Source organism: Bombus affinis, chromosome 11 (genome assembly GCF_024516045.1).
Source record: "Bombus affinis isolate iyBomAffi1 chromosome 11, iyBomAffi1.2, whole genome shotgun sequence".
Classification (NCBI taxonomy): Eukaryota; Metazoa; Arthropoda; class Insecta; order Hymenoptera; family Apidae; genus Bombus; species Bombus affinis.
The window spans coordinates 3,363,038-3,385,715 of NC_066354.1; the positions used below are offsets into that span (position 1 = coordinate 3,363,038).

General features: G+C 38.3%; 1 protein-coding gene across 8 annotated transcripts; it reads right to left on the bottom strand.

The window, feature by feature from the left end:
- Positions 1-3,335: 3,335 nt before the first annotated feature.
- LOC126922092 (zinc finger protein 235) lies at positions 3,336-22,678 on the bottom strand. 8 transcript variants are annotated; one of them, XM_050734333.1, is made up of 9 exons: positions 22,095-22,333; positions 14,932-15,086; positions 14,134-14,316; positions 12,889-13,199; positions 10,284-10,586; positions 10,024-10,211; positions 9,326-9,637; positions 7,346-7,450; positions 3,336-5,768 (listed from the first exon to the last, which is right to left on the bottom strand). In XM_050734333.1, the coding sequence occupies exons 2-9, from the start codon at positions 15,029-15,031 to the stop codon at positions 4,937-4,939; spliced, it is 2,334 nt and encodes a 777-aa protein (XP_050590290.1). In that variant the 5' UTR covers positions 15,032-15,086; positions 22,095-22,333; the 3' UTR covers positions 3,336-4,936. The 8 variants fall into 8 exon arrangements, with proteins under 8 accessions (XP_050590290.1, XP_050590289.1, XP_050590284.1 ...); XM_050734332.1 differs by lacking the exon at positions 22,095-22,333 and adding an exon at positions 22,437-22,678 and having other exon boundaries at positions 10,024-10,586; XM_050734327.1 differs by having other exon boundaries at positions 10,024-10,586; positions 22,095-22,332.

A 22,678-nucleotide genomic window follows, 5' to 3' on the forward strand; every position in this document is an offset into this window, starting at 1 on the left:
TCGAGTCGCATCATACACGATACGAGGCACGGAAAGTGATCGGTTTTCGATCGATTACCCTGTAAACGAAACGGTTGATCAACGACGTTAATTATGGGAATAGGATCAACGATCGATCGCGTTCAATTGCTCGAATTTCGTGAGCTTGTCGCTACGTTGGGTACACGGCGGCGATGCGAGTTTGATGTTGTGATGCTTTGCAATTTGATAGTTTTGGTATAAATGCATGAACATTTGCTCGAGCACAAGGTCTATTAGATATGTTTAATGATGTGATACATACGAGAGTATTACTATTGGAAATATATAGAAGCAGTGGAAAGTTATAACGAGCAAGAATCATTCGAATGCATCGAGTACCTGAGTCTTGCTCGGATTACTCAAGATACCTTGATTAAAATACTTTAGGACTCAAATTGCAAATTTAAATTTCAATAAAAATTGAGAATCTCAAGCGTTTTCTTTGACTCGATAAAAACAGGAGTTACTTGCTAGATAACGTAATATTATTTCTAATTAGGTGCTTGTCGATATCGATCTCCTAAACCAAATTGATTTCAGATACGCATTTCCCGTTAAGCTAAAGTACCGTGAAAAGTCAATTAATTAAATTCGACTAATTAAAATGAATTTGATTTTAGATAGGAATTGAATTTTGAGATTTCGACATTAAAATTTAATATGCATTTAGTATGTTTCTAATTCAATATAAAACTGTTACATGCTGATTGAGTTTTCGAAAACTCTTTCTATAAAATGATGACATTTTCTGACTCTGTAAATATCTATAAAAGTAACTGCAAACGCAAATACTTATATCAAACCCAGGTAACTTGAGTAATCTGAACGAGATTCAATGTGAGTTCGCGCGAATCGAATTGGACGACCATTCACGTGACGTTGTTCTTTGTACTTTTTGTTTCAATCTATCTTTTTTTTACTTTTTCTAACCTGTTCCGCCGCAACGATTACTTGGTTTTGCAGCTGACCCGATGGAACGAAAGTGGGCAACGAGCTTCCGCTTCGAGACCACTCCCTTGATTCCTTCCTGCGTATTTTTTCTCGCACGACATTCGCATTCGTGTGATCAATCTCCAGCGAGCTCTCGGATCCGGAATCCATGGTCAAAATAATTCCAATAACAGAGAGAGCTACTCGATCGTCTCGAAACCGGAAGTAGTATGATACAGATTTCTGATAAAAGACATTCTGTTGTTTCTATGGAATGTTTTTAGATATGTGAATGCTATGACCGTTTTTGAAATTATTGAACACTAGAATAGGATAAAACATTGTTATAAAATTGGTATATAAGAATAAATAAACGTACAGGAATATTAGATGAAATTGCTTTTAAAGACCGAACGTAAGTAATTCTTTTCTGATATTTTTTCACGTTAAACTATTCGTTGACGTCTTATTTAAAAATACTGAGAATACGAAAATTTGTTGCCAATTTTATACGTACACTTTGAATGCATTTTCTTTCGTTCTGCGAGAAAAAGAAACATTTTAAACGTATCACTTTCTTTTACATTTCCACTCGGCGTAATAATAGCTAGTACGAAAGTGATGGTTTTGCGTTCGAAATTCATGCTGAAATTTCCAAAAAAAAAAAAAAAATAATAATTTTGTTCCGGGACACTTTTTTCTGCGTAACTTCGTTTCAGAATACTTTTTTCCCGCGAATCTAGAATTGAAAGAAACGTTCGAATGGTCCCATGTAAATGCACCGCTCGTGCCTGCGGGTGCCAAAATATCAAAACCGTAAAAACACAATTTTTGGGCTAAGCGAGAAGTGGCGATAGTGTGCAGTCGAATTTTTGACCTGATAAAAGTGACAGAGCATGTAAATTCGTTGGCGCATTCGAATAAAACAAACCAGTGGAACTGTCGTTTCCGTTTCGCTGAAACATTCCTCACTTTCCTGTAATTTATGACTCAAATTTCGGAGTAATGTTTCCACGCATTTCGAAATAGTTTCGCCACAATTTTCGCTTGTATTTTATCGTTCGTGTTTTCTTGTCACAATTCGACTAATGTTATTAGCGAAGTTCATCGAATCATAAAGTGTAAGTTGTTAGCAATTAATAAATCCTTTCATGACAATGAAAGAAATGAGAACAACATTGCAAATGACATTTTGCAAAATTACTAGTTATTTGACTATCTTGTTTGACGTACAAAAATAGTCTATATAATTAAAAAGCGAGATACTTGAATGATGCAGTGATATTATTCTTTGTCATCGGTATCATTCGCACTATCCGTATCAGTTTTTAAATCAACTACAAACCAAATTTCTTACTGCATTTCGAAAGTTAATCTCGTTCAGGATCGTAATCGAAAATCAGGAGTGTTACTTGTTTTTTCGGGTATAAATTACAAACCCAACTCATTCTTTATTCGAGAAGTGACAGACTGGAATCGTTATGCGAAAGCACAGTTGAACGATTCGTAGATAACGTTATTTAACGTTATTCAGCAGCAAGGAGAGCAAAATGGAAGCCACGTGGTTTCGCGTTTCATCCAATTATCGACTCTCGTCGACATTGCGTGCTTTCTTCAGTTTTACGTTACCAGAGATTGCACCTGATCGTTACTAAATACCTTTACAAAGACTTCTGTCTGCTATGCGCTCTTTGCAGTTGCCCTTACCGTGAAATTTGCAACTTGAAAAGTTCCGTGAACTTTTTATTCGATAAAGCAAAAAGAGGAACTATTCGAGAAATTACGATTTACGAACTCATCTGACGAAGTTTAGTTATTTACGTTGTAAATTGCTCACAGCTCTCGCAGCTTCGGCTTTACTTTCAGTTTATTAAGTTTCTCGGGTTCTCTTCCGCATAAAGACTTAAGTTTTCTGGACGATACTCGACAACCGTTCTTCCTCGCGTATATTAAAAATTTTGAATCAAGTTTCTAACATTGTTGATGGGAGCCGGAAGTCTTCCGTTGGAGCGAAGTTAAAAAATTCCTGTTTCTAAAAAAGTTAAAATGAAGTTACGCGAGTTGATGTTACGCGGTCCACATTTCAGAAAAAGTTTCACAATATATTTTTTGCAATGCTGACAAGTTTAGATGAAAAAGAAGCATAGATTGTGCGAAACTTCGCGCGAAAAACCGGAAATCGATCGGCTGTGACGACTTTGGCGACGTCTGCCGGCACATTTTCGAGCCAAGTTTCTCTTACACTGCTAATATCAACATTCGATACGGTTTCTTTTATAAAAGAAACAGACACGTATTTTCTTCGTAAAAGACAAACTGCACGAATCCAACATGGGACGATAACTATACCTTGTAGTTTTGAGAAATAAAGTGTACACCCGATGTGACTTCAACATATTTTATTTCACTTCACATACGATTATAATCTTTGCAATGGAAATAATTTTGCGCAGAACATCTCTCGAATCTGCTAGTATTTCAATCATCGTATTGCAGCAATTAATTTAGTACGAAATTGTTGCCAATTAGAAAAACGAATAATAATAGTACATAAACAAAGATTAGAATATTAAAGTAAATGACCTGAAAGACACAGTTTTCGATCACTATAAAAAAAATACAATTAAATCCTTTTCCATTTATGTCCGTATGCTTAAATGGAAGGGAGTGTGAAATGAAAAGCCAGAAATCGCAGAACCTCAGAGAAATAACAGATGAGGAGGATATTCTCTGAGAGTTTACAGTTGTCTGGGCTCCTCACGTCCCCTGTTTAAGTACGATAGATATAATATATTTCATATAATAACATAAACAAGATGTTTTTGTACAAATATCCCTTATATAAATATGGTGCTTGTCTGACGGCTAGGCACAAATTTCGTGACTCGCGTGTCTTAATCATTTTTTTCTTTCGCCTTTTTTTTGATATTTTTCTATTTTTTCCTTTTTTTTTGACTAGACACAGCCCCACCGTAAGTATATTTTAGGCTAGCAAAATCGACTGATCAGTAAACGAAAATAATTACGTAATTACAGAGACGGACGATGGACATACGCACAAGACATCGATTAGGGACGATCATCCAACATTAATATCGTTTTAATTTGCATTTCTTTTTTTTCATCTTTTTTTATCTGTTATCTTTTCTGAAAAATATGGTCTTCGCGACGTTCGTCGTGGGTAATCTAAAGTCGAATGCGGATGAATGTGCTTACGAGGATAAAAACTCGAGTCTCAAGGTACTTTCGATTAGTTGCTTCTTATGTGCTAAATGTTTCGCTGTTTCAATTTCTTAGAATCATCGTCCCGTCCGAAAAAGGTTTAATCGAGAGCAGAAAGGCTCCTTTATCATTTTATCGCTACAACCTCGACAAAATTCTTTTCTATCTAAAATTGTTTCGTTGGCTATGAGAAAGTTTCCGCACCTATCGCCGTAGTTCATCGACCAAACATGGACCGTTCGTTTCAAATCGATCAATACCCTCAAACTTCACAAGAAATGTGGTCCGAAGTCTTGATTAGGAACATCAATAATTTCTCAGAAACGGACGTTCGCTTCACAGCATCTGATATTATCCTCCAAACAAGACGAAGGCTACGGATTTCTTAACCAATACGATACAAATACCCTGAATCCGGAAGCTAAAGTTTAAAGCGATGAATACCGAAAGGCACCAGCGCTTTTCATCACATATTTTCTCCCATGAGATCGATAACTTTGTAATAATAATATCCTCCTATCACGATTAAGTACAATGGCAGTTGAACAAATCAAATCCTAGTAATAATTTTCTAAAAAGTCCTTTCTTTAGGATCTCCGAACAAAACGTCTTACAAGAACATTTTCGCCTGTCATAATAAAAAGATATTTTTATTACAAAATTAATTTGTTAAAAGGAGAAGGTACTTCCTCTGATCGAAAAGCAGCTTTTTAGATTCGCATTTCGAGATCCATCTGTACGATGTTGCCTTTGTTATCGAGTGTTATCTGTCGTATTCGTATCCAGGGTTGGTGAACACCGTCGCCTTCAACGTGATGGAGGGCGGTTGTGACAACGAATTGTTCCTATCTACCCAATTTTTTATCATTTCGTTCCTTCTGTGTCTCCATAGTTTATGGAGAATGAGAGAGACTTTGGTGTGGTACGCTGAACAAATTGATCCCCTAGCAAGTGCATCCTTGGGGCATAGACGACACTTGAGCAACTTTCTTCTGTTCAGTTGATTTTGATACCTAGATTTCATATCTATCAAAGTGATAGCCCTGGATGGACACTGCTTTACAGGACTGGATGTTGTTTCTTCTAGCTTCTTGTCCTGGTTCTCCTCCTCAGAACAAGTCGTGTCCTCATCATCGAACTCCTGGACCCCTGTCACCTTTCTGGGCTGACTCTGCTTCCTCGGTCGCCTCTCGTACGATTTTCTCTGGATGTTTCCTAGCCAAAGAAACTCAGACGGCTCCGTGGCTGACTGTCCCTTGCTCGCTTCGGGAACGGCTCGATAGCTGTGCGCAAAATCACGATTAAGTAAAGTAGAAGTAAAGTCACGACTGGAACAACCGGTGCACGGTTCGTCGTGTACATGACGGTCGTCGTGTTGCTCGACGTTCGACGAGTATACGGCGTAAAACGAAACGAGGTCGCGTCTCAGTATCTCGGTTTCATGGTGATCGACGATCTGGTTGGCGTCGTGTTGACGATGGCGACGACGATGGTCGTGGTCGCGGCCGTGCTCGTGCCAGCTCGACCGCCTCTCCTCCTCCAAGGTCGGGTACGCCATTGTCGCTGCAGTTGCAGGGGAGTTTACCATCTCGTGGCTGCAACCACCGCGGCACTGTTCCATAAGTTACGTTCGCGTCATTTTTCTACCAACGAACGAGCGCTCGTCGACCGTGCGACGAGAAGGCAAGAGACATTTTTCTTTTCTTTTTTGGCTTTTTTTTGTTGTTGCTTTGTTTATTTATTTTTTAAAGAAGAAAAGTATAAGAGACAGTGACAACGAGAGAAGAACAGACAACGAAAGTGAAGCACGGGAACGTGCACGACACCGCGTGTCCTGGCGACACCGAAAGCAAACAAACGAAGCGTGCACACGGCGCGAAAGAAAAAAACTAAAAAATGACGCTGCAACGTAACAGAAAATGGAGAGGTAGGAGGGCGGGCGAAATGGTGAAGAGCAGTTTCAGTGGCAGATTGTAATCTTTTTGTTCAAAATCGATCTATAAATTTTACAAACGACTTTTGTTTAGCAGACAATAGTTGTTGAAAGATGGACTATCCTTTTGAAATTCGTAAGAATTTATGTTGCAGAACGATTCAATCTGCCACTGAATAACGTCGACCTGGTACAATGGGCAAATATAGAACGTAATATAAAAAAAAAAGCAAGCGCAGGAATGGCACTCGTAACTTACGAGCACACACGACGCCGCTAATGTTCGTTTAGGTATTTATTAGTAAAAGTACTTTAAGGCGTTAAACGACAAACTTTAATTTGCTACAAAGACGATTTCCACTGTCAGAATATGTATTGAGTAGATTGAACGAATTACTTGATATCTAGTTCTCAACTGAGTATTCTCGCACAATTGAATAAATATATTATTAGTGACATTATACGAGTCACAAATTATCTAACTACCCTATTTGATAAAAGATTATAGGACTATAAAGGAGTTCTACAATTTTTGGCTTGGAAATTTGGATAGATTACTATGCGAGAAATATTCTGATATCTTTGGTCATGGGTAACTACGGCGATTTATCTTTAATTTGGGCCACGTAATACAACAAAAAAATTCTGTACGAATGACTGGAAAGCCGAATCGATAAAATTCATAATGTAAAAGTTACTCAATTTTAATATCAGAATGTACGTATTTTATGTTTTATCAATTTAAAAAAGCTGGTGTAGAATTTGGTTTCTGTATACTTCAATTATTCTCGTTATATAATACATAGAATTCAATGCAAAATTCAATCTTCCGAAAATTAAATAACATAACCCAAACTAAAATAAATTACTATCTATAGCCTAATAATACCGATCTTGCAAATAATAATATACCGAATAATACCGAAATTACAAATTCCAACAGTGGACATCAAATCTACATTTCTCTCTAAAGATTCGGATATCAGCTAATAGAAACTGACGTAAAATCTCGTTGTAAAGATTCATGCTATTCGAAATACAGATTCCCGATTAAAAAACATCAAAAGCTAGCATGTTTTGTCTGTCGTACGGGATAAACGAGCAAACGAATTCGAATTTACGAGCGGAGTTAGCTTCGCCGATCTCTGTGCGCCAACGAGCGAATCACGGACGGGCAGAAACAAAAACGAATAAAATAGCTTAGGAGCGTGGGAATCAGAAGGTTAGCGAGATGCTTACCCGAGTATCGTTGTCGGTGGTATCACAGTAGTAGCAGGTGCGATGGCTGGAGCTGGAGCTGGAAAAACTGGTGGACCAGGTGGTGGTCGTCCTCCTCCTGCGGGACTGTAAATTCGATAATTAACCATGTATAAAGCACATATTACAGCGAATTGCAATATTACTATTCAATGAATAAATCGTAATATGATCATAATTTCAAAATGTAAGCCAAGTGAAGCAAACAATTATGCGATTCAACAACGTTGTGCAGAAACTTACGAGAGCCTTTGAACACTTTTAGAAACATTTTATGAACATATTATGTACGTTTCATGAACATTATAATGGCACCTAACGAGTATAATTATATATAGGTAACGTTTGAAACAAATCTGAAAATGTGCATCAGATTAATTTCTACTGGCGCGCAAAAGCCTTTCGTTTGCAATTATCTTCCATAGAAAAATAAAATAACAACCAATCCTCCAAAACACTACTTGTTTTTAACCACATCATTTTTTAGTCGATATAATCGAACAATTATGGGAAATATTTAAATACTTTCGTGAACCATTGTTCAACTATTGAATGGAAGGAGGGCAGTAATAAACTGCTGGACGAAAATGATTAATGACGGGAATTTACACCAAAACATGGTATAATTCACGAAACCAGCGGCGAACAGATACGAATAAACAAAATTCACATCTTTCCTCTTCGGCGATCGGTCGAATCCCAATTAATTCGTAACTCATCGTGATCGATATATACGTAATACTTTTCTCTAATTTCTGTTAGCGGAACGGTTTTGTGTAAAGATGGCTAACGAACTAGAGAAACGGGGCAGGGTATCGAAGTTTAAATCCGGCTCGACCGCTCGTTACACACTTGCTTTCCCACGGGACGCGACCGGAAAAGTAACGAGAGCGCGGATTAATCGCGTCCGATCGGCTTCCAATCGTTTTAATGAATTTCCCGGTTCTCGTGTGTCGTGGCAAAACCTCTAAACTAAACAGACCAGCGCACTGCGGTTCGATGAGTTTTACAGGGCGGAAGATGCACGAGAAACCGTCCGATCCGGATTCGTTTAACAGCGCGTGAAGAAAAATGTTGCGCGAATTTTCGAAGTTCGAATCGAATCGTGTGAATCGCGTTTTCGTATGGTTCGACACGACTTTCTGGGCGATTGGAACCAAATGAGTTGGAAGATGAAGCAAAGAATGAGTTTGTGGAACAGTATGTCGAATTTATATTATGTGAAATATAGAGATTATGTGAAATTCTTTAAGTGTGCCTATAGTAAGAATGTTATTCAGGACGATTATTGAAAATACAATTGATACGTGTGAATAATTTCCTGAAATATGTAAATACGCTCTACGTCTTATAATTATAAAAGCATAGTAAATTTTCAATTCTACGAGGGTACAATGCAACAAAATCTATGATACTAGAAGTATGCAAAGTCAAATAGTCAAATTTGTAAATCGCTATCTATGTATCGTTACACAATTTCATTTATATAATATCTTTTTCCAGTGAGTATAATCTATCCTTTTTGGGAAGAAAAAGATACATTGTTTCTCATAATCAAGTTTTTAGATGATTTTGTAGTCATAAGATGCAACGTAGATCGTCCACATATAAAATCTTAGTCAATTGAAGAATTTCATTGATATGAATGGCTATCAAGTAAATCCAATTCATATTTCAAATCAATTAAATATCACAGATCAATTAAATAGATGTACTTTTATAACATTCTAAAAATTTTTCCTTCTTAATTACCATTTTATCAACCTATCTCAGCACCTATCCAACAACTCAAAATCAACAACTTCTCTCGCAAACCATCCTTCATACTTTTTTAATCCGTTATCTCTCATAAACAAATCTCGATTACTGCATCACACGAATAACGATTAACACAATTAGGACATCAATTACTGCATAGTACGTTAACGAAATATAACGAAACAGATAAAAACACATTCTTACTGCAAAGGTTGTTGATGGCGATTAGTAGGCGGTGGTGTAGCTTGAGTAGTAGAGGTCGCGGGTGCGTTAGCACTGCTGACTCGATGCACATGCAGCTGATGCATCTGTAATTGGGCCGCATCTTCGCCAAGAAACGAGCACCTTGAGCATTGCCGTCTGTTGTGCACCTTGAGTACGTGGGTGGCTAGGCGTTCTGCACGCGCCGCTTTGTACTCGCAAAGGGTGCATGCAAACGGCTTCAAATGTGTGTTTAGATGCCGTTTCAAACACCAGTTGTCCACGCCGCTCCAGGAACAGTAGCAGCAAGTGTACCTAAAAAGCGATGACTGTATTAATCGATTATTAAGTCAGTCTATTGATTCGAACGAAACAATCTATTCACCTGAACTCTACAGGAAATTACTCCAGTCATTAATAAGAACAACGAATTTCTTATATTAAATAATCGATAAAAATTCATAAGATTATTCATAAGAATATTCAATGCGTTATATTATTTAAAACGAATAATCTTTAGTGTCAATTCCAAGAGAAAATATATTGACAAGAAGAATTATCCTATTAAAAGACAAAAAACTGTAAGCTGCATTTAAGAAATAAAGTCCTTCAATTATTAAGAAAATCTTCAATTTATTTATTTTTCTTGTTCAACTCCTATATGTACTATAAAATCATAAAATTTTCCAAAGAAATCTCACCTTCGTTCCTGAGCACCTTTAGAGCTTCCCTTAAGATGGCTCTTGCTGTTACATCCACCATTCTGCACCCTTCTTCCAGTGGCGCAGTTCGCTGCATCAGGTTGCATAATACCCGGAGCAGGCATCGATGTTCCTTGATAAATTCCCCCCGCGTTAGTAGCTGTATTATTGCCAGCATTCGGCTGCAACTGGTAATTTTTATTATTAAATCCTGACGAGTAATTTGTGTGTTGTTGCTGCGGTTGGCCATTCGTATTCACATTTCCAGTATTCGCGTTTCCTGCTTCTTGTTGGAGAGGCTTTGGTGGACTGGATCCAGCTGGTCTGCGTATCCTTGATAACTCGTAACCGTGCTCGCGATGCATTCTTAAGAAATGCTTTTTCACATGATCCGCGCGGTTGAACGGTTTGTAGCAGATATAGCAATGAAACGGTTTTTCCTCCCGGTGGATATTTTCGTGTCGTGTGTACAGATCGCGGCGATCCGTTCCATAAGGACAATATGGACAGCTATACCGCTTCACGCTCGGTGTCACTGTCACTGAAGACATCGTGGTGGTGTTCTGTGGAATTAATAAAATTTGAATACTATTTGTTAATTAACTGAGTTACTATCGAGTCGAGAGAGGATTTCATCTTATCGTCAAGACAATGGATTTTAGATGTGTAATTTTTGCAGTCGCTAGAATTAAGCAGACACTTCTTTAAACAATTAATATTTTTTGTTAAAACTTTCGAAAACTTAATTACTGACACGCAACTGTAAACAAAATTCACTGTAGTGGTACCGGTAGTTTTTCATGACTATCTCAGAAACTAAGTGAGTCCACCCTTCGCGTGTATAGAAAAAAGTTGTCAGAAAATAGTCATTTATGTATAATATACAATACATTTTGGTACATGTCAACCTTTTATATCTCATCCCGGAATATACAATATTATCGGAGTAAATATAGTTTACAATTCTATAGGATTGTATAAACTAAGATATTTACCTACCGACACTTACTTCGTGTATACCTATCCCTACCATGTGCGGTCAAAATGATGGGTGATTAAAGAAATAATAGTTTTTATGATTTAATTTAGATAATGGTTAATTTATCTCTAAATGTATATAAAATTATGAATTTTCATAGAATTTCGTCCAAATTTGCTTTTGTTTAATTTCAATTATAGACTTAAATAGAATTATACTTTTATTTATATAGAGATATATCTTATTCAACTTTGCTGGACTTTTTACAAATTATCTTATTACCAAATGTACATTTGCCGCATAAATATTTCCCGTATCTTAAACAAATTTTCGTAATTTTGTAATCTTTGCAATTTTTTACTTCACAAGTCTTTTTGTAGTAATAAATCTCAACTTGTTGATAGTTTTATTGCATGGCTCTTTTTCCCGCAATTCTTTATATAAAAGTAATGTATGCACTAGATTTATAACAATTTTGTGAATTCTCTGTAAATTGGCCCCATAATTGACTCTAGATACCATTGCAAATTTATTGGTTCGTAAACGTTTGCTTCTTTCACTCTTCTTATTAAATCGTATAAACCTCATAATTTCAACAAAGTCATTCCTGCTCATTATTTTTGAAAAAAATATAGGTCTCCAAATTTTATTCCACAAATACGAGACATCTAAATTTTTTGCCTGATATACACCACGGGCATGTAGCAGAGCAATAAATGCATCTAGTTTTATTGCATCCTTAGTCCCCAATACTTCTTCTTTCGTACATTTTATTGAGCCCAGTTTCACTCTCTGCTGTCAACGATAATTTATTTATGATATATTATTTATGATATTTAATTACTTATTTATGATATTCAACTCTGATTCGGTTGTGAATAGCTTTTCATGTGTTTCCATGCCGTTTTTAGTTGCTGAAGTTTCTTGTTCATCATACACTGAACAGTCTTCATCTATGTCCGTTATTTCTTTTTTATAATTTTTTTTTAAGTCTTGTCATTTCTAGGATAAATATTTATCACAGAATAATACCATGTACGGAATACAAAATTATTGTCAAATTTGATATGCTTTACTTTCCTTTTATAACAACTTTACACAAAACGCTCTGAGATGCTTTCTGTCTGAGTTTTAGATGTCGATTAATTGACTAACAAACCGAGATGTATTCTAGTCGAAAAGACAATAGCAAGTAAAAATATGATCTGTAACGGCGATATTTATACGAAAATATTGATGAGTATTGACCGTTCTCTAGCAACTCGAGGTTACTCGAGGGTGGAGTTGGGAAAGCTTTTCCCGTGTTTTATCGCAATGAGCAGTAACACTAATAAACTTCTCAACTTTTAAAATGATTGTAACAATGGACTGTAAGAAATGCTAAATTTTATGGCGGTTCCTTAGGATTATTATGGGCGCAAATTGATATATCTCGACAGCTGATGGCCATCTTGATGGATTATGTTTTATGGCTAGATTACGGCTGTAACAGCTGTTATTATTTGTTATTACTGATTGTATTTATTTTAAGAATAACTAAAATATTTTGTCGAGCAATCAAAATGATCGCTCACGGTAGGTAAGGCAGAGTTCAAATTTTTCTCAGAAAATAAAAGAGCAAACTAAATATCGAAAAACAATAAACAAAGTAAATATCGAAAAATATATTGTATTGTATGCTTTAGGAAAAGTAACAAATTATGAAGCGATATGATAAAGTTTAAATGTGGTTAAATTTGTGTAGAAGTTCGAGAGCGGTCAATTTGACCGCCGCTGGTATGTTTAATGTTAATTGTGTTACAGAAAAATTTTACGTGATAGAAACAAACCATGCTCACTCATTTGAATTCAAAAATTTCGCATTTAGCTAATGAGCGGAGACATACCTGATGCAAATGTTGTGGTGCAGGAGCTGATGGTAATTCTTGTAACAGAAAGGTGGAGGTGACAGGCAAGAGTGCTGCAGGCACTGTTTGCGTTTCCTGAGTTCTCCTGGATGGTGGTGCCACACGTTCTACTCGTTCACGCAGCCTTTCCAGGTAGGAAATCACATCCTCCACTTTTAATTCTTCGGACTGTAGATAATCCTTCGAAGGCGAATGATGCCTGTTTCTGCTATCGTCTCCAAGAATCCTTGACGAGTGAAGTTCCATGAAGTGTTCAGCTATATCCCGTGGTCCACCTCCCATCAAATCACCTGGAGAAGTAGTGCCATTTGTAAATTTATCCGTTAGTCCGGAATATCGGCCTAACCAATGAATGACCGGATCTGGCAAAAGTAACCCTAGAAACTTTCTGTTTCTTTAATTTATGGTAATAAACTTCTGTAAAGTATATCTATAACTTTATCACTTTAATTTGCACAAAAGATACGATAGTAGTATTCTCTTCGATAATATCGTCAAATTTCGTTAAACACCGTCAAACGTTGTAAAGCGTCGTCAAACTGTCAAACGGCGTCGAAGGCCACGATCACTCACCAGGCTCAAACTCCGTTATGAACGGACGTTCAACCACCCGAATAACCATGAGGCCAAGAAAGTGGAGAAACGAAAGCGGGTGGGGGGAGGGCAGGGTCAGTTTATTCACGAGGAACTTTCCATTTGCAAGGGACAGTCACGAAATCCGTAACTCAGGTACTATTCGGGAAACATGGTACGTCATACAAAGTGTTTGTATTGGAGAAGGAACCAAGTATCCCCATCGACGGCGAATTGCGTTCGCGCATTGTTTATATATTGAACTCTGTCGATTTGTGTATGTAGCCGTGCTTTCGTGCTCGGTGACCTATTATATCACCACATAGCGTTACATGTTTTTATATAGCTCATGTTGTCCTCGATAACCGACGTCATTTTAATAATTAGACAAATAAAGGAATGAATTGTATTGATGACTATAAATTCTTACGAATTCTATAATGTTCATAATATTTATAAATCCCAAACTCTATTAATAATTAATATGTATGGAGAGGAATATCTAAAATCTATAAATCAAATTTATCAAATAATCTATATCCTCTCTAGCATTTTTAAAAAGATTTCATTTTATGTTTTATATCTAAGATAAGACAGTTCAAACAGAAGTGGTTCAATTTCTTTAAATTCTACTAGATGTATTATACGAACCGCATTCGTAGCACCTCCACGTCGCTTTTCCAGCGTGATAAGCAGCAATACGACTTCCATCGGTGCCTTTCAAAGGCTCCTCTTCGCAGGTCCAGTTTCCATCATCACTATCTGTCCCGTTTCCGGTATCCTCTTCGGTTTTGTACGATACAGAAGTTTCGAACTCGTTCTGAACGCTCGAAGCTATGATAAACGAAGATAATAAGCTACATTCTCTTTTGCTATTTTATTTTACAGGATACCAAAGCATCTTTTGTTTTGTGCGACAGGGTCATTTCGTTTTATGGATTTAAATATTAAAATAACAATCTCAATGCACCACAGCAAAAAAGCGTGCTACGTTTGAAGTATACCTTAATCTTCCAGAAATATTTATCCTGCTTCAATTAATATTGCAATACTTGCAATTACTCCTTACTTTCATTAACTTTTACTGCGGTAATATATGCAAACCGTTAAACTTGAATTTTAAAAGCACGCTTTAATATTTATACTCAATTTGAAAATTATTAAATCTTCTTTAAAATATGATACACGCCTCATTAATAAAAATATCGATTCCTTTACCGTAGTGATACATGTTAATCTAAACCCTTAATATAAACCTTTAAGCTTGAGAGAGTTTTCAAAGAGCATACTATATAGTATTTCTAGTTTATTTGAAGACTTCTTTTTCCGTTTAAAATGCAGTGCACAGTTCAATAAAAGATACTTAAATTTTTCTACCGCAGTAACGCATACACAGGTTATTCAATCTATTATTTTAAAGAACATATAAATATCTTTATATTCACTTACTTCTATGATCAGGATCTTCACCATACAATTTTCTGGTTATTTCCTTAAACATATCTTCGTAGCAGTCGAGCCTGCTAATTCCTGCACCGCTACCCTCCATCTTCTCGCTCCTCGCCGGTCACCCCCTATCCTTGGAACAATAAACCTTCGCCTACCTGCGAACCGAAAGATGCCCGTAAGCCGGGTTGTAACTAATAATTCCTGTTCCAAATGTATTTTCCTCCCGAATTTTAAAAGGTTGGGTTCCTCCCTTTTCATACTTGGACATTTACAGTCCCACCTTCACCCATCGTTATTGCTTTCTCTTCTCCCTTTCCTTTTTCGGTACTCGTTTAAAGATACGTCTTTTTTTAGAATCACTCGCGCAGGGATGTATCGACGAAGGGAGCTAATTGATTCATTGAAGCTTAATGAAATCTTGCCAAAGTATTGCCCTTAATCGTCCATAAGACATAATCTTTTCGCTGGCCGGCTTAAGTGGCACATTTACGTAAAGAACGGGAGTTTGTCGGTACTAAATGCGATCCAAAGAAAACGGAGGAGATTGGTGATAATTTGCCGAATATTCTAGCGCCAGAATAACTAATACAGTTTTTTGAGATAATATTCTGGATTTTGAACATCCGTAGGAATTATATTATCAAAAAAGAAAGAAAAGAGAAAAAGGAGGAAAAGAACTGAAAACTAAAGTTTGAATAGAGTTAATTTTTCTTGATGCCAAGTGGAGTCATATTATTTATTGACTTTGTTTTATGAAGGGATCGAGGGTGGTAAATGATATGTCATTTTCCGCCGAGCGTTCAATTCTTCGCAAATTCGTAACGTCGAAATAGTTTGTAGGAAGAAAGATATATAACGCTAGAATTTGACGGTCGGATATTACGTTTCTATGTACAAACATATCCGGTCACTGCCTCTGAACTCTTCGACAAATTGGAAACGTGAGAATAAAAATCAGTATTTCCTATTAAGCACGAAAATTACTTTCTGTTTAACGAACCATTTATTTGATAGTAATTTAAGTCACAAATTGAAGGAACTTTGAATAAAAATCTCAACGATGACAAACAAATATTAATACTATAATTTCTTACTGTGTAACAGAATTTAATTTTACATAGTGTAATCATTCTACATCATCGCCGTTAATGACCACATTTGTGAAAACTCATCGGAAGAAGAGAAAAAGATTGCAAAGTGAAGGTTGTAAAAAACAATTGCTGTGCGAATCTAGAGGACGATTTTGTTTTTAGAAGACGTGATCGCTTCCGCGTCATCGACTTTTCTCCTATCTGCTTATCTTGTATATATTCAGCTGCAACGCTGCCGACTAAAACATCTTGCTCCCCAAAGCCGCTTTCTATCTTCGTGTACCTGAAAAATCGATTCACCCCGGTCAGAAAACGTTAAGAACAACTCAGGGATCTCGGTGAAGCCGACCTGACGGGCGCTTAAGCCACGTACATACCTACGAAAACGCTTCGTAATGCAATCTCATCGGTTAATGTAATTGAGAGAGATACAATGTTATACGTAACGAACGATGTTTCATTCCACTGCGCTTTGATTTCTTATAACAAGTTTCTAGTTATGTATCTTCTGTTCTGTGGACGAAGAAAAAGTCGCTGACAAGGATTCATTAGACTAAACCGCGTTCGCGCTTGATAAAAGTTTCATGTTGATTTGTATTTAAGATATTTGAATTTAAGATACACTATATTGACCATAGAAAGATAATAAAAAATAAATAAAAAGCTATTGTTCAAAATTAGACTTTCTATTCTATTCTATTCTATTTTCTCCGTATCTCTTTCTTGCTCTAGCAAGCAAAGAGTTTCGAATATTTAACTTAAAGAAAGGTTGTATGATATAGTAGTGATATTCGTAAGTTTCACAAAAATCTTCCAAACTTTTGGAATCTTAGAACAGTAACAAATATTAGGAAAAATTCCAGAAAAATTCTACGATACTTATTAATGTCTCTATTATATCATACAAACCTTCTCTTAACTGAAATATTTGAAACTTTCCCAAGAGAAATACGAATCCAAAAGAAATGAATTAAAAAGTGAAATGTTCCTTTAAATTCGCGTATTAAACTCAGAGTATTAAAACTAAACACATAACTTTGCAACACGTTGTACAAAAATTAATAAAATTCTATCGTCTATCTTAGATACTTTTTAATCACTTTGCCAGCGTGTACTGTGCTTAAGGCAATCGCAGCGTCAAGCACAAACGAGGCAATGGCAACGTAATAGCAATTCCAAGCTGAAAGACATTCAGGCCGCGTACGAACGTAAATACAGGGCTAATGTGTGCTAGGAAATCGCGGCTGGTGTTCCATCACGATGACAGGAACCGGTGGTGACGCGAAACTCTGTATCGGAAGCGTTAACGAGTTCTCTCCCTGGAGGTAGACGCCGCGATGGAATTAGAATCGAGGCTGTTATAGCCCGTTTAGAAGCACTGATCGTCGTTACGGATCTTCAATTAAGAGCACTTTGAAATCAAGCATGCAGAATAATTATTTTATTTGCACTATACAAGCGTTTTGGAAACTAATGACTAGGCTGCAGGATATTTATGCATTTATGGGAAATTTGTAAATACAGAAGCGCATAGAATGCGCATATTACACAGAAATATATGTTATAAAATATTGGAAGTGCAATATGTAATAGACAAAATATTTTTCTGTCCAAGTTCGATCTTGTAAGTAATGTAAGTAAGAAAATACGAATTTCCATAAATATCGTAGTCTAGTGAAGAGACTGTGGGGAACGAATTTCACGATTCAACAATTTTCAAACGAATAGAATCTTCGTTTTTCACTTTCAAAGGATAATTTACCACGAAAAATGCGATCTTCCACGTGAAAGATTCTTTCACGTGTTTGCGCAACTTCCAGGCGTTTTGAAACTAAACATTCTGAAAAATGGATATAATATTCCAGTAAACTTTTTAATCGCATATCTGTATTTAAAGAGTGGAGGATACTTAAGAGGCGCGTGAGAGAATATTGTTTGTCAAATTCCGAAAGATAATTTACGAGGAAAAATGGAATTCTTCGCGTGATAGAATTTTTAATGTTCTCACCGATCGTTGAATGGTTCTACGGAGATAAATGAAAAATTCTGGGGAAAGGCCACGAAGTTAAATACTCTGGTAAATTGTTTAATGCCTGTTCTCTTCATTTTCCGAATGTTTTCAGAGAGTAAGAAACCCTCGAGAGTTGGAGCATGTTGGAAAAGCACTCGGTAGGTCGTGATGTCCTTTGAAAGCGAACCACAATGAATAAAGAAGGATCGAGGAGCAATTGCGAACGTGCTTCGAGGATCTCGAGAAACTGGATCGAAGTTAAGACCACTTTACAATTTGCTGAAGCGTGAGCAGTCTTAACTCTTCTTCCCGGTGTATCTCGAGGGGATGAAAGGAGAATGAAAAATCCGCCTCCGTGTTATCGGCTGCTAAATATTCATGAACCGGGAAATCTTTCGCCTTTGAACCGAGTTACAATTTAGAAGGCTGACTAAAAAGAGTTATCGATTTTCACTTAGAAGTGGAACAAGAGTGAAACCTGCCGTCTCGAACTCATTCACGCGACATCAAGGAACAACACTTCCTTTTCGCCCCATTAACGAGCGCGTTTCCCATTCGTGCCTTTCTTCTTTGAAAAACAGCTGATCAAAGGATAAGAATTCCTTCGAAATAAATGCAAAATATGGAAAGAGAAAAGACAAATTAAATTTTGGATCGGAGGCATTCGAAATAAATGTAAAATAAAAAGAGAGGAAAAAAAGATGGAAATTAAATTGAATTATAAAAATGAAAGATGAAAAGAGAAATGAAGATGAAATTTTTAAGAATCCTTTGCCCTGTTCAATGAAACTGCAAACCTTCTAAATTTACATTAAATTTGTAGATACGAACTATTATAAATCTAAGATTTGGAAAAATTGCATTAGTAAATCGTAAAAGCTTAAAAATCTATTAACGAATTGTGCAAGTTCCAAATTGTATTCGTTTTTATGCGAGGTCTAATATTGTACTAAATAGAGTGTAGAACCCATAAAACGAAACAAAAAGAATCATCAAGTGGACAACAATCATCCTTCGGTTATAAAAATTTCGCAAACAATCATCGCCATCAATTAAAAAATTAGCTTTGTTGTTCTCGAAAACGTGAAACAAAAGGGCAGAATGTAATTAGATAAATACGGCCGATGCCAATTCCATTTACTACCCTTCAAACACAAGGGAAGGTCTGATCACCGTAAGGGATCCTTGAAACTAATCGAGCATAAAGACGAGCAGTTCTTCATCGAGCCCTATTGTGAATAATGAAATCCACCACGTTGCGAACAGCTCCTCTAATCTTATAGAACACATTGAAAACCCTTTTGAACGATATAATCGCGCTGAGATTCCCATAGCACGTTAATTCTTCCAAATAGGAATCTTCGTAGAAGTCCTATGCCACTCGAACTGGCACGGAGGAGGAAAAATTCATCAACCACATGGTTTACCGAAAGCAAAACTGTTCTAACAGAGCTATCCAGACATTCAACAGACCTCTTTTCTCCCCAATGCAAACAGCTAAACGGCTACCACCTACTGTTCCCAAGTTTTAACGGTACTCTCGATTTTCCAGTGTCTATTTAAGTACATACATTAAACGTAGAATTAGACGAAACTGAATTTGTAATTCAGGTTGAAACCATTTTACGTCTATTAAGAATGAAAAATTTCCTTAACTTTAAGCTAATTTCAACATCGAATCTCAACATCGATATTTCTCATAATACGTTAAATTTAACAATTCTAAAATTAATATTAAATACGTATGTAAAATTGAATTGCACATCAAAGATTGACACTTATATCCGGTCTTCGCTTGTTAAAAATTGTTTTAATGCTTGAAACTATGATCTTACTTATCACAAAATAATGAACTTCCGAACAATAAATAAAGATTGTATTATCAGTTGGGATCGAAACTACTCTTCGAGTATAAAAAGTTATTCCATTGCTCTTTAAAACTATACTATAAAAATTATACTATACCGTAATCACAATGAACCCAACAATTCCTAAAGATAAACTCCGTCATTAACGGAAGAACGATCTCTAATTAATAGCTCCACCCCATAATCGTCCAGAGCGCGAATAAATTACCCATTGCCGAGATCCTAGCGCTTGGAAGCAACAAATTTCAGAAGCAACAAAATCAATCCGCGAGTAACGCGTAACGCGGCTCGTTAACCGGCCAATCGACTCTGGAAGGGATGAGTGCCCTGTCAATCGAACTGGATCCTACCCTGTTAGAGCATAGATCGATCGATTTCGATTTCCGCGGCGACGTAATGCGCTTTTGGGGGATGCAGCGTCCGGAATGAGGAAGAAGGAGCCTGGTCGCGTATTGATCGAGCCACGGTTGCTGCCGCGTGAAAACTAGGGGGAGAAACAGAGAGGATGAGATGAGCAAAACAGAGAAAGACGGGGTGCCTCTGGAAACCCCAAGCGACGATACCATACGTACTCACACAGATCATACAGTGCACATACACACATACGTATACATACGTACGAAATATGTACACATACATGCTACTCATATATTATGTACACGTGTATAAGAACGCATACTGTTTAGTGTATCTCGGTATACGTATTATAAAGGGGTGGTGGCGAGAACGATCGCGCTGTATGGAAGGGGTTAGACCGGCGACGAATAAATCAATATTCCCCTTCGGAACGATCGAGGACATGTCCCGAAGGCGACAGATGGCGAGGGTGCCTTGATTCGTGTTCTGCGCCGGTTGAGCACCACTGTCTCCGAAGAAAACCTAAGCTTGGTGGGGAGATGCGGGTGGGTAGAGCATAGGGAGCTGTCGTATATACAACGAGGAACGTTCGAGGGAACGAAGAGCGGAAGAAACGAAAGAAGAGAAAAAGGTTCAGAGGGAGAGAAACGGCATTGGGGAGTGTTGCGATGGAATAAGACAGAGATATGCAAGAGTGGGGATATTATCGAATGGTGGGAGTGAAAAGTAGTGGGGGCAGAGAAGGCGCGCGCAGTGTGCCATTCAAATTCATCCGGAAATTATTACCGACTAACCAAGGACGGCGAGCGGGTCTTGGCGTCGGCGCGCGCGCGTGCAACTCCTCCATGCGTACAGGCATACATACGACGACACACAGGCATTTATAAATATATAGCGGTGTCTGTATAGCACTGTGGAAGACACAGTAGCCGCGCAGGGACACATAGCAACGAAGCGTAGGTGATTTCCCATTACGATCGAAGAAATTCTACTGGTTCGGTTCTGATCGCCGTGAGAACGTTTCTCGGTGGCCATTGCGTTTCTTCCGCCTCTGGTAGGCCGATCGAAGGCGCGCACACACGTCGAGCGAGCACGCGAGTAATCGTCGCGATCCGGCGAGCGATACACGCACACGCGACGCATATCGTCTCGCTGTTCTCTTCTCGAGTTCACTCGTACGCGTACCGCGCACCGAGATACCAGCGTTAACCACTCGCACGCGAGCCAGCGTTTTCTTCTTCAAAGCGCGTTTTCTCTTAAAGTTGGATCGTGTTAGAATACACCACACACTCGGATAAAGCGTTCGAGCTACCTACACGAGGACAGGGTCGCTATCTTCTCGGCGGCCACGCGTGTAACGTCGTTCCGCGATGCCCACGGTACATGCTTCCTCTCTCGACGCCTGTTCCGCGTCACACTCTTCAAGTCACTCTGTCACTCTCGCTCTCCGATCGATCGCGGTTGGTTCGTACGTTGGTCTGTCCACTCGTTCGATTCGATTCCTCGTAGCACGAGCACAGTACGCACGTTACATACTGATAGAATCGAGGGTCACGCCGAGTACAGTTCAACTCGAGGAAAGTTCTAACTGACACGATGAAAAATCATGAAGAATCGAAGTCCAGGAGTTGTCGATCTCGGTGAGAGTGAAACGAGAGGTAGAAAGAAGGACGGAACGAAAGGAGGAGAGAAAGACGCGGAATGGGGGGGCCTAGAGAGTGTAAGGGAAAAATTGAAGCGCGCGCGAACGAGTTCGCCCGTATGAGAGGAAGAAGAAGACGATGACGGATAACGAAGGTGATGGTGAAGATACGATACGTGTTATAGAGTACTCACTGGATGTTGCGGTGTGACGAGAACCAGCCTTGCCCAGGATGGAAATTCGTTGTTCGAGGAAACGTTGTGCTGGTTCGGTTGCAGGTTGTTTCCTCGACGGCAGTCGGGTGGCGAGTGGGTGGGCAGGCGGGGTGGCAGGCGGACAGAAGTGGGTGGTGCGGGTGGGTTGGGAGCTAGCGGCGTGTGGGTGGTGGGAGTGGGGTGAGGGAACCCAATACCACCCTCCTCGCCCATTCAATCCTGCAGTATTAGGGGGAGCAGTCGAGCCTGTTCCCTCCCCTCCCTCCCTCTCTTCCTCCCACCCTCTTCGTCACTCTCTCTCTTTCTGTCTTTCTCACTCACCACATATCCAGCACAGGCAGAGAAACGTCTAGGACGACGAGGATGATGTCGGAGTCGACGACGGATCGTTGTACGCGTGTTGGTGCACACTCTCGACGCTGTATGGAGGCGTTCACGCATGTGTGCGTGCCTCTGTGGTCGCAGTGCCTCACAGTGTCGGCCTGTCTCTTCCTTCTTCGCTACACTCACGCACGCATACTAAGAACCGAAGCGAACCTCCCTACACGTGTTCACAACGAAGC